The sequence below is a fragment of the Coffea eugenioides genome, chromosome 11 (assembly GCF_003713205.1).
Source record: "Coffea eugenioides isolate CCC68of chromosome 11, Ceug_1.0, whole genome shotgun sequence".
Taxonomy (NCBI): domain Eukaryota; kingdom Viridiplantae; phylum Streptophyta; class Magnoliopsida; order Gentianales; family Rubiaceae; genus Coffea; species Coffea eugenioides.
In genome coordinates this window covers 20,960,528-20,975,205 of record NC_040045.1, presented here as the reverse complement: position 1 = coordinate 20,975,205, position 14,678 = coordinate 20,960,528, and the positions used below count along the sequence as shown (strand labels likewise).

Below are 14,678 nucleotides of genomic sequence, written 5' to 3'. Positions count from 1 at the left end.
GAACGTGAAACCAACAACTCGCGGTCATGTTTAGTCATTCACCGAACAAAACACTACTACCAGCCATGAGCCAACAGCCAACAAGCAACACTTAGAACCAAAAAACACACAGCTCCTCATCTCTGCCGAGAACCAAAAAACACACTGCTCATCTCTGCCGGAAACATCTCCTCGCCGAGAACCAAGAAACATCTCCTCGCCATCTGCTAATCGATCTTGGCTCGGAAATGATGAAATAGAAGACCACATTTAGCAGCAACTCTCTACAAAAAAAGGTATGCTGATTCTCTTTTGCCTCCCTAATTTTCCCCCAAATGGTTTGCCCTAATTAATTTTTTTGCCAAAAATTTCAGTCCAGTTTTTTGGGTTTCATTTGATTTATGGATGGCGGCATCTCCTCCTTTTGGAATATGCTTGCTTGTGGGTTTTGGACATGGATGTGCAGTCACACACCCATAGAAAACTCAATCACTTATCACCATTTAAATAGACATCTGTGACGACCCCACCTCCCCCTAAGGCGAACCAAGGGTTTGGCGGGCCGTCCTGCCCAGCTCTCGCCAGGACTCACGCAAGCATTCTAACCCAAAACCTTCCGACGATTAACCTAAGCTATTACAAAAATGATTCTTCCGAAACAAATCGATTTCTATCACCACATTAACTTCAGAGATAGCAGTGATTTAAAACAGCCAATCAACGGCTCCTAAACATCCCATGCGTTACAACCAGGGAATAGGGTCGTGCAATTCGGATATACAAATAACATTCATACAAACCAGATATCGAAATTAGGTTTTACACTTTTCCAGCTTCAAGTGGCAATCTAAAACAAAAGTACATAATTCAAGTTGAAGCATAACACAACCCACACAATAGCCGTAATATCCATTACATCCAAAAGAAAAGAAACATAAGTAAGTTCAAGGCTTTCAGTTTCCAGAACCTGTCAAGGAAAACAAATAAACGTGGGGTGAGCTAAAACTCAGTGGTGCCCCAAAACATGCACTCACATAAATCAAACAACAGATAACAATTTAAACAAATTTAATCGATTAAGAAAGCGTATAATAGCACAAGGTAGGATACAGGGGCTCTCGGGAGCCATTCTCCTCGCTTCATCAGATACCCTCGCAGTTGACCCTCCGTCAACTTTCACTACTTATAGTCCATGTAGATCCACTTATTTTAATCCTAACCCGTCAGCGTTCATACCTCTGCTTCGGGCCTGAACTTCGTCTACCGACGCAGTATACTCGAGATATACCCGTAATAAAATTAGTCGAGGGATTCACCCACCGACGTTATGGTAGTTGATTCACGAGTCGAGGGATTCACCCAACGACGCAACTACATTTAGATTCACGGGTTTATTAGAAAATGTTTCACACACGTCACCACTCGAACGGCTAGTGCGATAAGGTACACACTGCTCACTTCGATGGATCAGAAACCATTTGTTTCATTTTTGACAATTATCACATAGCGAGTTGATAAAACGCTTAACCACATAAGCATAAAACAAGCAGGGACACTCACCAAGGGTGGAGTTCAGATATCAAGTTGAGAATCGAATTCCGCGTCCTCATAAAATCCTAAAAACCAAAATTTGAAACTATAAGTTTCTATTCAGTTTTTAATCTTATACAAGCTGAGGTATACTTATTATACTACTAGTTTACTACCTTTAGAAAAATTAGGAATCTACTTAGGTTGAAACTTGACAAATTTAGAAGAAATGTTTCTTATAGTTTTCCGTAAGATACTCTTCCTTATAAAGGGTAACTAGTATCCTTTTCTTGAAATAAGTCGACAAATCTCTCAACAACAATGTTAGAAAGTTACTTTGAACATTTCTCTAAAGTTACGGCTTTTGCAAAAATTATCCTTAAGAACTATTTTTCCTAAAATAGGGTTTCTTGCCGAGCAAGTCTCCCAAGCTTTTCACTAATCTTAGTAAAGCTCGTATTTTGGAACTTTTCCTATAGTTAACTATCCAAGTGCAAAGCTTAAAGAAAGAAAAAGAATTAAAATAAGACTTAGAGTTTCCAAAAGCTATAGAACTTATTTACTATAGCTATCAAGGCTAGTTTGAGCTAAAGGAAATTATCGAGTTGGAAAGTTTTAGGCAAAACACTAGATATGGAGTTTTATAATATAATACTAGCTGGAAAATATTTTTGATTAATTTTGATCACAGCTACTCGAGTTCGCAAGGTCGATACAACTTCCACAGCTCCGATTCCGTTTCGAAGTCATAATATGGATCAAAATATGGCAAAAATTCACATAGCAAATTACTAGGGCTTCGTCAATCATTAGCCCTAGATTTCAACAAGTGCATTTCTGAATAAAATAAAATGATCAACCAAGGCTTCATCAATCATTAGCACTTGGTTTCAGCAAACCCATCATAAGCAAATAAAAATAAAAATAGAAGTAAAGCCCCAAGACATTCCAGCAATTAACTTCCATTATCCAGTAATACTTATAAAATCATTCCAATGGCCAAGGCTTCATCAATCATTAGCCTTTGACATCATCAATCACTACCAACCACAATTTAATCAAGAATTTAAACCACAAGTAGATTACAAGTTCAATCCAAATCAAAATTTAGTTTCACGAAGAAAACAGGACATTTATACCAAACAGTCTACTTTGAGGATTCACAGATAGCAGTATACATGGCGGAAAAATATGAAATTTCTACAGAATAAAGGCCCATGAATCTAGTTTCAGATGCCACTGACGGCACTTCAATCGGATTTTCCTACACCAAGATATATGCATTTTGCCTAGACTGGTCAGTAAAATCCGAAAATCTGGATGCTCTTACTCACTTGTGGAAAAGCTCCTTTTTCTCTTTTTAAAACCATAAGGCTTTTATTCTAACCATCCATACAACTCTTGTAGAATTTTAGCACCACATTTTCCAGGCAATTTCAACCATTATGAACTCAGAGAATAATTTCACTTTCAAGCTGGGGAATTCTTACTCAAACTTTGGCAACTACAAGGAAAATTTCCAGCATTCGTATACCCACGTTTTTGGTTAAATCATTCGTGATATCAAATGTTTCATTGCTAAACAACACGTATATCTTAAGATACACCTTTTTCCTGTGTTTCGAAACCATTTTATGCTAAGGAAAATATTCAAACATCAACTAGTGAAATCCGGAAACAATTCAATATTTTCTGCTCAAACGTTTGGTTAGCTAAATTTTCCAGCAACCATTTATCTTGTATTAAAAATTTTCCTTGGCTTATTCAGTTATTTAATTACTCGAATTCGGCATATAGATACTCAATTTACTGGTTAACATTTCCAGTTCAAAAATTAGGTTTGAATCACAACCCAAAACATCGAATTTCCAAGAAAATCTCCAGCTAGCCTCGGTTTGAGCTGCACAAAAATCTGGTTGCATCTTATTTTTATTTTTAGTTCTAACTCAATTAATTAACTACGTGCAAAGCTAAAATTTCTTGTTATTTACTAGTTAATCAAGGTTAGAGGCTCAAAACAGCAAAGTTATACTACATGAGCTACATTACCCAAGATAACTCTCGGCAGAAACTTTTCCAGCAAAGCAGAATTTTCCTAAGCTCCTTAATTCATCATCCAATCACATAACTCCACATGCAAGGCCTTAATTGTATAAATCAACCAAGTTTCAGTTAACTAAACATAATCTCGGTTGCTTATCATCACAACAAAGCAGATTACATCATGCAATTCTTAAATCAGTTTTCGGCCAACCATTTTCTTATCAAAAACAGAATTTTCTTAAGCCTTAACATCAACATCCGAATCTAGCTTCCACATGCAACACCTTAATCTACTTAATCATTCACTTTTTATTTAACTAATCATGACCTCAAATTATCAAAATTGGACGGATTAGAAGCTGCATTACTTAATTAATCTCTCGGGCAGGTCATATTTTTTTCCCAAGACAGATTTCTCATTCATGCTTCAAATTCATCATCCGGATACATAGATTGACATGCATGGTCTTAAACATCCTGTCTTGAGTTAAGTAATCGCATATAAAAGCTCAGATTACTTCAATAAATCAAAATTAAAATTGCATTACCAAATCAACTCTCGGCAGATCACACAATCAAATTTTCCAGCAGCTTTGATCCTAATTTCCGGATTTTCCTTGGACTATACGTGGAGTTAGATGCTCAAGTTCAACATGCAGAAGCTTAACCACTGATTAACATTTTCAGTTTAGGAATCGAGTTCAATTTATCAACGTCATTCACCCCAGATTTCCAGAAATTGTTCGATCATCCTCGGTGGCTAGAATGTGGCAGAAATTCACATTCATTAAAATTTCCTAGCTTATCTTAGCTCATTCGTCAAATGCAAAGCCTAATCCATCTCTAATCAGTTTAATTGAAGCTCAGAAATTACCTCAGTTTAAGGCTTAGCTCACACGACAGGTAGCTGCAAAAATTTTTCCCTCGGCTGGCTATGGAATTCAGGTATGGCTGGGCTGAGCTTGGTTTGTGTAAGCTGTGGAGTTGGTGGGTGTGGTTGAGCCCAGCTGGTGGGAGATGATGAAGGAGATGGCAGCTCGGCAGTGGTGGAGGAAATAAAGAAGCTCACACGGTTACCTCTTACTCTCACCCTCTCACGGACAGCTCAAGGCCGCAACTCACACAACACTTTCTCTGGTTTCCTCTCTCAGCTTGCGGACAGCTCTCCTTGGTCGATGATTACAAGGTTAAGAATGGATATGGGGTGGAGTGGTTCACGGTAGTGGAGTGATTAAGGGAATGTATATATTGGGTATTGTGAGTGGGGTTGGGTCGGTAATAGCAGTGGAATGTGCTGGAATGCGAAGTAGGAATTGGGGCCGGCAGCAATTGGAAATGTTTGGAGTTGTAAGCTGGCCAATGCAGCTCGGATGAGTGCTGAGTTAGGGAAAGATGTGCATTGGCCGAATGGAGAGGTTGATTATAATATTGTCCGGCAATTTGGTTTTGGAATTGCATGGTGGTTTTGAGATAGTATAGAGGGTGTTTTAGTATTTTCACGTTTCATCCAAATTTCCACTTAAGCCCTTAGTTCTAACTTAATTCCAAAAATTATCCCCAATTGTGATTTGAACGCCTAATTATACACTAGTATACTTAAACCATTTTTATCGAAATTTATCGATTACAATTTAATATTAAGGTTCCTAGTAATTCCTAACATTATTTAGCGATTAAATTAATTATCAGAATTTCCAATTATTTATTCCCAAGCATTAGAGTTGGTTAACTCGAAATTTATCGATTTAGTATAATGAAGTCAAGTGAAATAATAATTTAATACAAGTGTCTCAGTTTGCACATAAAAAGTTATTTTTACGCACTTATTGTGAAAACAAAGGAGAATAAGACTATAATTATAATAATTTTCACGCCTTATATATGTTTAGCATGCTTGAATCATATTTATCTCAAGTTTATTGGTTTTCGACTTAACGTGAGAATTCCTATTAACATTTAACATTATTACCTAATTATTTTAAACTATTAAAATCAAGTTTGACCTTAATATAAAAAAATTTGACATTCTCAATATTCGTTTATCCATTTATATCAACATTTATTAACTTAATCATTATTAACGCTTAAGGTTAGCTATCGGAATTCAAAGAGGTCTAATTGTTAAATCAATGAAATAATTTACCTTTGAAATATGAATTTAATGAAACAAAACTAGAAATTTAATAGCTTAGCACAATTCTTTTATTTTGCATATAAAATCTATTGGTTTTGGTCTTAACGTGAAAATTCTTACTAGTATTTAACGTTATTCACTAATTAGGATTAATTATTGGAATTCAAGAAATTTTATATAATTAATCCACTCAGGTAGCATTAATTTCAACATAAAGAAAACTAAGTATTTTAGCATTTTGTTTTAAGGCGATAAATTATTCTAACTCCGGATGTATTAATTTAGTCTAGCAAAATCAAGGGAATTCATAACTTAGGAAAATTATATTGTTTGTCACATGGAAGGTGTTTTTACGAACTTATTTGGAAACAAGGGACAGTAATGCTAGTAGTTACTAAGGAATAAAAGGAATGCAAATGAAATGTGCACTGGTTTATATATATACATTTTTCAGGGTTCTCATTCATAAGCTGATTCCAACATTTTTACTTCAAATAACATTTGTTAGCCTTCTAGTATTTTATTCTTGCAAAAGTTCAATTATCAAAATTTTAATGTTCTAAATGTAATTGTAAAGGATTTCCGCTAACACTTAATATTATTAACGCTTAGACTTGGTTATCGGATCTCAAAGAATTAACCTCAAGGCATTAAAATAATTTACCCCAAAAAGTGTTAATTTATAATGGCAGGAATCAAATAATTTTTAATATTTTGCACACTTAAACTGTTTGTAACATAAAACTATTTTTACGTACTTAATTAGAATCACATAAAGAGAAATATGAAGTTTATTAATAGTTTAAAAATGCAGGTGCAATGCATATATTTTATATTATGTATTTATATATATATCTGTAGGCATATTTTCGAGGTTCTCACAGTGAACACTAAGGAAGTTCTTTTTGAAATGTTCAAGAGGCATGAAAATGAGCTGTTTTTGGATTGGATGAAGAACTTTTGAAAATATTTCCAAACCCAGTGCTTGCTGTGCTGTTCCTGTATCCCATCACGCCACAGACTGAAGAAGCAAGAATAAAAGAAGACAGCTTGATCAAGGATCCTAGTGCTAGAGTATACTTTATGAAACAAACTGTTGGAAATGCCTGTGGAGCAATTGAGCTTCTTCATGCCGTTGGGAATATTACTTCAGAGATAAATCATGCCGAGGGCTCATACCCGGACAAGTTCTTTAAACTACGGCAAACATGAACCCAGAGGAACGTGCAACATTCCTTGAAAATGATAGAGAAATGGAAGTTGTTCATCCCGTGGCAGCTACTGGTGGTGACAAAGAGGCTAGAGATAACGTGGACACCCACTTTATTTGTTTCACATGTGTGAATGGACAACTTTATGAGCTTGATGGAAGGAGGTTCGGACCACTTTGACATGGTTCTTCCTCTTCAAGCAGCTTGTTGCATGATGCAGCTAAAGTTATTCGGAAGATGATCGAGAAAAACCCAGATTCACTGAACTTCAACGTGATGGCCATTTCAAAAAGGGTTTGAGGAGAATAGACGATGCAACATGAACATCCATTGCTGCCATTGAGAAGCTGACCCACCTGGCTCGCCTATAAGCTTCTTGGCCTAAACCTTGAGCACTGTTAATTCGCGCTCGTCATTACATGTAATGACAGAATCAGTTTTACTAGAAGTCAGCTAGTTTTATTAAGCCCTGGAAGAAGTCAGCTGTAACTCCAAAATTACCAAGTTCTAGTTTTGACTGATAATTAAATGATGACTCGTTACTGCTCCTACATACAATGAGGGCAAATTCGGTACAAAATTATGTATCCGCACTTTTTCTCAAAATTTAAGAAAGCTTTTACTGACAGGGACTAAAATTGTTATCAAATATGTCATTCAAGGGGAGGAGAGTGTAATTTTTCATATTAGAGAGTATTTAAGTATAATTATCAAAAACCTTGAGGGAGGTTTCTGAAATTATCCCTTAATCCTAATATCAAAACATGGAACCTTAACCATAGTGAGTGAAAATTGGGCGTTTCAAGGCAGTCCAATTAATAAACCGAACTCTTTTGCAAGGCATTGAGATACATTGCCAATGTGGGGGTCCTAAAAACAAAAAATCCTTGCAGTTCCATTGAGATACATTAACAATGTGATAGAAAATCCGTTTATCCGTTTTATCCGAGGACAATATTAGAACACAAAATCCAGAAGCCCTACCTTTAGACTACTAAAATAAGAGCATGGATCAGAGATATCCCCAAGTCCAACTGTAAAAGCAAGCAAGCCTGTAGTACTAAACTAAACTGAGGATATTAAAGAGCATTTATCATTCTTTTCATCTCCGCTGACCTCCTTGGATCTGGTTCTTCAATTGCTCTCTCAGTCAGTACATGCTTTATTCGGCACATCGATTTCCTTACCTGCAATATGGTAGAACGAATCAGTTAACATCCTTACTGTTGTGAATAAACGGTATACTGAAGCTTATTGCTGTGGACATCAAACTGAATTTGTAAAACACAATCCTTCCATCTGTGGCTGCAATGCCTCTTACTTTCCTAATACAAAATCAGAGTATAAATTCCTGTTGGTCAATGAAACAGATAGACAAACGACAATCATCCAGAAAGGCACTCATTCTTTTACGTACTTTGACCAAGGACATAGATGCCTGTTGATTAGTCCTGTTTCACCCACAAAACAGCAAATATTCAGAAGCGATAGTATGACATCTTCCTGGAGGAAATCAAACCTCAAATCCAAGATTTTTCTAGTCATCACAAGACCTTTACTATTGCTTCTTGCTTCTTAACTAATGGTCATGTAATTACTGCTTTACAAGGTCTAACATCATCACTTCAAAAGCTACTCAAACTGCATCACTGGAAACTCAATCCTACAGTGAGAAGCCCACTTTCAGCAATAGACATGAGAAAACAAAATGGAAAGTGAGAAAGATAAATCACAGAGGGGTGCTTATTTACTTTCATATGGTCTGTGGGAGAGTTGGAAGAGGGTTGGGAAGAGAAAACATTACATGATAGTGTTCACCTCTCCACAACTGATGAGGCACAAGTTCGCTATAAAAGTTCTGGTGCATTAGCAATAAGTATAACCTCCTAGAATATTGACCCATTGAGGATATCAAAACTTCCAAACAGAGGAATTAAGTCCAGATTCTGTCTAAACCAAGGCCGCAATCAAGTCAGTATAGCATGCATTAATAGTTGAAGTCCTTAATTTCCTAATGAATTAAAAATCTTACTCCCTTGATTCTAATCTTAATGTCATGATTTTGTTTTCGGTATTCCAGTGTCATGATATTATTATGATTATAAATTTTTATGGACTAAAAGATACAAGTTCTCCTAAATATGGTGTAAATAGGTTCATCTGTTTTCTTTTGTAATTATTTCTAACTGCGGAGACTAATTAACTTCAGAGATGATCAATATCTGGAAAGAAATGGCATTCTTTCACATTGTTATAAAAGGCGGAAAAAACCAACACGAGCAAGTAAACATTTTCAGGGATAATGAAGAAAAATGAAGAATGAAAGGAAGGGCACTTAGACTATAGGACCTTCACAAGCAGAGTTCGTGCCTCAGCTTAACGAACTAATTGGAAAGCAGCAATCAAACTTTCATTCAGCCAAGACTTTTGAATGCATGTTCCTTTTTTTTAACTTTTTTTTTAAATTCCCCATATGGCATGTTAATATCAACAAACTGCTTGGTGGAGCACTGCCAGTGGCCAATAACATTGATATATGGAACAAAGGTGCATTTTTAGGAGGCCAAAACAGTAGACAAATTAATATTTCAGAATTATCATCTGTCGAACAAACAAGCCTAGAGCTAATAACATCTGAGGATACAAGCCTATTGTACTTTTGCTATTAAATCGCCATATGGTCAACCAAATGCAACAACATGTAAGCGAAAGAACAAAATATGCTATTAGTCTTCTCATAAGCAATTACAGTTCCAAAATTAGCTCACAAACTTTACTGAATGTCATGGCACATTTCACACGATCATATTGGAAAAAGAAAAATAAGCTTTCTACACTCACTAGAAGGCCTCTGCAACAAGGTTGATTCAGGATGAAGAAGCCATTGAATTTACAGAAAGCTAAGAAGACAGAAATGACAAACGCCAGGAATATGAAACCCAATATGATAAAGTAGTAGTTTGGACTTTTGGACAATGTAAATATATATATATATATCTTTTCAAAAAAAGATGAAATAGGTGAAAGCCAAGCCACTTGCAGGTATGCAGGATTATTTCAAATAGCCGAACCAATTTCTTGTGTTATACAGGCTGGTAGAAAGATCATCAATGTGACCTAAGGATTAAAGGTCATATACAGGACATAAAACACAACTTTGCACAGCATTGGAGAACGAAAATATGACATAAGACTGAATCATTTCTGGTTGTCATCACCAAATACCCCCATACTTAACTATAAATTCCAGTAATTAACAAAGTTAAAAAGCCAAAATATCAGTTAAATCAGATGGTATTCAATGGCTCAAAGTCACTCACCACAAATGTGGTAAATGAGTTGAGATAGCAGTAATCTTGCAAGTCTTGTACTTGTTGAAAAAAAGTTCTGACTTATGTACAAATTATGGCTCTGTCAACCTTTGAAAATCATGAAGCAGCTGAACTAGAAGATTGGAGCAACAAAATAGGCACAAGAGTAAAGATACAAAGCTCTCTAGTTTATAGAGCATTTGAAAGCTTTTGGAAAAAGCATTTCTACACTTGTCTGTTCTGACAAGGAAAAACTAAGAAGAAATAAGAACCCTCAGTGCTGCTAGGGTAACAGAATGGATGCATGATGACTAAAGGCTCAAAGCATATGTCACACCCAGGCTTCAAGAAGAAGAGGATAAGAAGGAACCAGCTTTGGCGATGGCATAGCCATTAGCCAGTGCAATTCAGAACTAAACAACTATCTTGTTCTCTAGAAGTAAGAATTTTATACACTGTAACTATTATTTCCAAGTTGAAATTCCCCAATCATGTCAAAATTTCCACTCTGACAAATTTAGGTCTCAGGGCTCTCTTAATCCATGAATGTCCATCATTATGTTAATTATTACTTTTTTCCTCTCTACTTCTGTAATATTCATGCCATAAAAATACAACAGCCAAAAGATTAAGCTGGACAGTTTTGAATACAAGCATCATACTCACCTAAAGCTACTCCAGCATACCCAATTAATTTTACCTGACCAGAAATTCATAAAAGAGTAGATCCGCTTACCATTCATTTGAACTAAGAAATTGGAACTAGGAAAGACCATAAATGTAAAACAAAAAGTTCATTGCTAAAACATGAAGCATATTAAGGAAAAAGGTCAGAAAACCCCAACCTACTTGTAATGGAGCAAGGAAACTATTTAATTAACTCATTGGTAATTCCATACATAGAAAACACAACCATTTATAGAATTCAATTTTTTCCAACCTTTCAAGATAAGCTTTTAGTTGAAAAAATAAGAAGAAAAATAAATTTCCAATCATAAAGAATTACAATATGCCATTTGTTGATTGAAAAACACAATGTCAGTATTAAAAATTTTGCTGATAAGATCATTTTCAGACAACATATTCGGAAAGATTGAATTATGATATTAATTCCTTTGAGGTTGACAAGAATAAAGATATTATACAGAAGAACTATGAAAAACATGTATCTAGGACATGCTGTTTCTTCTAGCAATACTGTCAGGTGAAAAGTATGAGAACTTTTTTCTAAAGAAACATGTATCTGACAGTTGTGTTTCTTCTAGGACTTTTGTCAGCAATGAATATGAGGATATGTTTCCTCCAACTAGGTTCCCCAGGATTACTGTGAGCTGCAAAATAGGAGAGCTTTTTTCAAACGAAAAATATATCTGACAGATTGTGTTTTCTAGGACTAATATCAGCAGCAAAACTTGAGTATATTTCTCCTCTAAGTTGAATCCCTCTCTAATAGGTCTCTCTCTCTTCCCCCCAGGTCCCCCAGGGCTACCATCAGCCACAAAATGTGAGGATTATATTTTTTTCTTTTTCTCCAGAGAAACATATATCAGGCAGACAGTGTTTCTCCTATCAGGTCCTCTCTCTTCCCCCCCCCCCCCCCCCCCCCGGGCGAGTCCCCTCACTGTACAACTACATTTTCAAATACAAAAATGATTTTTTTCTTGGGAGAAACATGTATCTGGCAGATAGTGTTTCTCCTATCACGTCCTCTCTCTTCACCCCCTGCTTCTCCCATGCCTTCAAGTGGAAAAAACTGTCTATTAAGTAGAATCGTAATCCTAGGAATGTTTCATAAAGCGGAAAAAGGTGATAGGCTCTGTAGAATTGCTTTCACCTTGTATCAGACAAAGTTTCATGATTAACCAAAGCGATGATGTTCATCACTGCATAAGTATCGAGAAGTTTTCTAGCATAATAAAACTGGGGAAAAAAACTGAAATTGGTTGCTTATTACAATAAAATGCAGAAGATTATAGCAAAGAAACTTTTTCAAGTACATTGGATTTTATTCTTTAACATAAATGGCACAAATGGCTATATAACAGCACCAGAAAAAGCATTTGAAAAATGAAAGAAAAACAGCAAACTGGAGAATACATAATCTACCTTGGAGATACGTTCTGGATTTGCAAAACGTAGGTTCTGAGCATGAAGCATCTGGCGTTGGGTCATCAACATGTTTTTCTCCTTTAATAGAACAAACCATAACTTCTGAAGATCATCCCATGATTTAAGGCGCAATTCAGAAGCTTTCCAGCCCCTACCTAAATGATAAAATCAGCAGTTATTTTGAATACACAACTGACAAGAAAGGAGTGGTAACAGTATGTTCCATGAACATAAGTTTAACAAAATGCCATACGCTGCAAATACACCATAGAGCAGAATACAACCTTTTCATTTATTAACCAAGAAAAAACAAGGTCCATAAGCTATATGCAGTAACTGAGATGGAGCAACCAGCAAGAAAAGAAAGTACAACTGATTGACAATACCTAAAAATTTATTAATTTGAGGATAATCATCTAACAACGGCCTAGGTAACACTAAAAGAGCTCAAGATCCAACAAGCATGGGTGTACAATTATCTCATGCCATCTCTCTCTGGAAAATAAAGGGTGCTTTCTAGAACTCAAGTTTCCACATATCCTGCTATATCATAGACCTTAACTGGTTGGAAAAAGTATGAAGCAACATAGAGTTGCAATAAGAAGAAATATTTGCTGCTGTCTTTTTTATATGTATAGGTTTACTTTGCTGAAATAAGCTATCTTAATTTAATAAAATAAACAAGAACTCAAAAATAGCTCTTTATCTAAATTATTTTAGCATCTTTATAAGAATGATTCAGAAAATAGAACATACCATTATCAAGGAAAAAGTAAAAAGAAAAAAAAAATCCTAGTCATAACTGCTAAGTCATGCTCAAGGCTGTTTCTAAATGTTGTTTGACATCCAAAGCATCAGAAGCACCATTTTAAGAGGTTGTCACTGCAATCCTCAAAGGAATTGTCAAAGCTTAAGACAGATCAGCTGAATTATTACACCTCCAGAACACAATGCAAAAAAAGAGATCCTTTTCACTTCTGACATTAATACTTAAGCTTAGATACTACAAGGAGCTGCTATACAAACCACAAAGTATTTGTAGAATTTAAGACTGTACCAGTACTTTATTTCCACGGTCAATTTCGGGCTCCAACTTATTAACTTCAGTTTCTTCAATTACATGAAAACCAAAGAACTCAGGATATGATACAGAGAAGAGGTGTTTATACCATATACAACAGGCTTGTCATCATCTGGACTTCTGTCAGCCTCGAAGAAATCCTCAAGAGGGTTATGTTTAGTCCTAGCAGTGGAAGCAGCAGCTGCAGCTGCAGAAGATGCGGATGAAGTGTCAGCCTTGACTGCAGCAAAAAGCGTCCTACCAATTGCTCTAATTGCAGACATTGTCTAGATTGCTCTCTGCAAACATAAGCAAATGAAATAAAAGAACCATTGAAATTAACAAAAAAATTAAAGCCCAAAACTAAAAAAAGAATTAAAAAACATTTTCCCCATTCAAAATCAATTGAAAAAACATAAACATAAAAGAAGAAATAAGTGGGATTGCAGCAGTGCTAAAACTTATTCATAGAAAAAAACTAAGGGATCGAAGCAGTGTTAAAATTTTTCTAAATCCAAAATCTCACTATTTTAGTAAGAATCTAAATCTGTTCAGAGCAGAAATGGGTCTTTAAATATGGAAAAAGCCCATATCAATTGCTGGATTAAGAACCCAAAATTCGTAGAAGAGCCTATCGGTAATTCATCGAACAGGTAGTGCGCAAGAAAATTAACGCATATGAGCAACAATTATGCGGATTACTGAATTTCGGCTCTTAAAATGGGCAATCCTTCAACACCCCAAGACTAATTACCACAAAAAAAAAATAAAGAAAAAAGAATGACGAATTACCGTTAGTTCTTGCTCAGTAAGACTAGAGAAAGATTTTCCCGGACGAGCCAGCTGAAATGATTTTCTTTTTCTTGTTCTTGGAAACTTGGCGCCTAACGTTGGAAATTTGGGCTGATCCAGGTTTTACAATCACATATTGAGCCCCTTTATGTTGCAGTTCAGCCCAGAAAAAAAAAGGCCCGAAAATTACAATACCAAATTGAATATCCAGAGGGGTTCATCTTCTTTATTTCCTTTTATCATCCTTTTTTTATTACTTTTTTTCTCCCCTTTATTTTGTACATGGGATAGCCGTTTTCAGGATTGGAGTCCTTAAGGTTTTTAAAATTGGAATCCTACCTAGGGTTCCTTTTGGAAGTCATAGGATCAAACCATAGATGGATCATAGAATCGTAAGTTCCTACTAAAAAATATGAACAAAAATTAACATTTTATTTATTTATAAGCTTATTGTTCATGAATAGTTGAAAACATGTGCAAATAGATGCAGAAAATGTGATGTTAGTTAG

General features: G+C 35.6%; 1 protein-coding gene and 1 pseudogene across 2 annotated transcripts; one reads left to right on the top strand and one right to left on the bottom strand.

The window, feature by feature from the left end:
* The first annotated feature begins 384 nt into the window (after positions 1-384).
* LOC113752049 lies at positions 385-7,232 on the top strand (annotated as a pseudogene).
* A 536-nt stretch (positions 7,233-7,768) lies between these two features.
* Positions 7,769-14,332, bottom strand: LOC113754518 (39S ribosomal protein L47, mitochondrial-like). 2 transcript variants are annotated; one of them, XM_027298964.1, is made up of 4 exons: positions 14,170-14,332; positions 13,487-13,676; positions 12,315-12,472; positions 7,769-8,084 (listed from the first exon to the last, which is right to left on the bottom strand). In XM_027298964.1, the coding sequence occupies exons 2-4, from the start codon at positions 13,659-13,661 to the stop codon at positions 7,977-7,979; spliced, it is 441 nt and encodes a 146-aa protein (XP_027154765.1). In that variant the 5' UTR covers positions 13,662-13,676; positions 14,170-14,332; the 3' UTR covers positions 7,769-7,976. The 2 variants fall into 2 exon arrangements, with proteins under 2 accessions (XP_027154765.1, XP_027154766.1); XM_027298965.1 differs by lacking the exon at positions 14,170-14,332 and adding an exon at positions 13,904-14,096.
* Between the last annotated feature and the right edge of the window lie 346 nt (positions 14,333-14,678).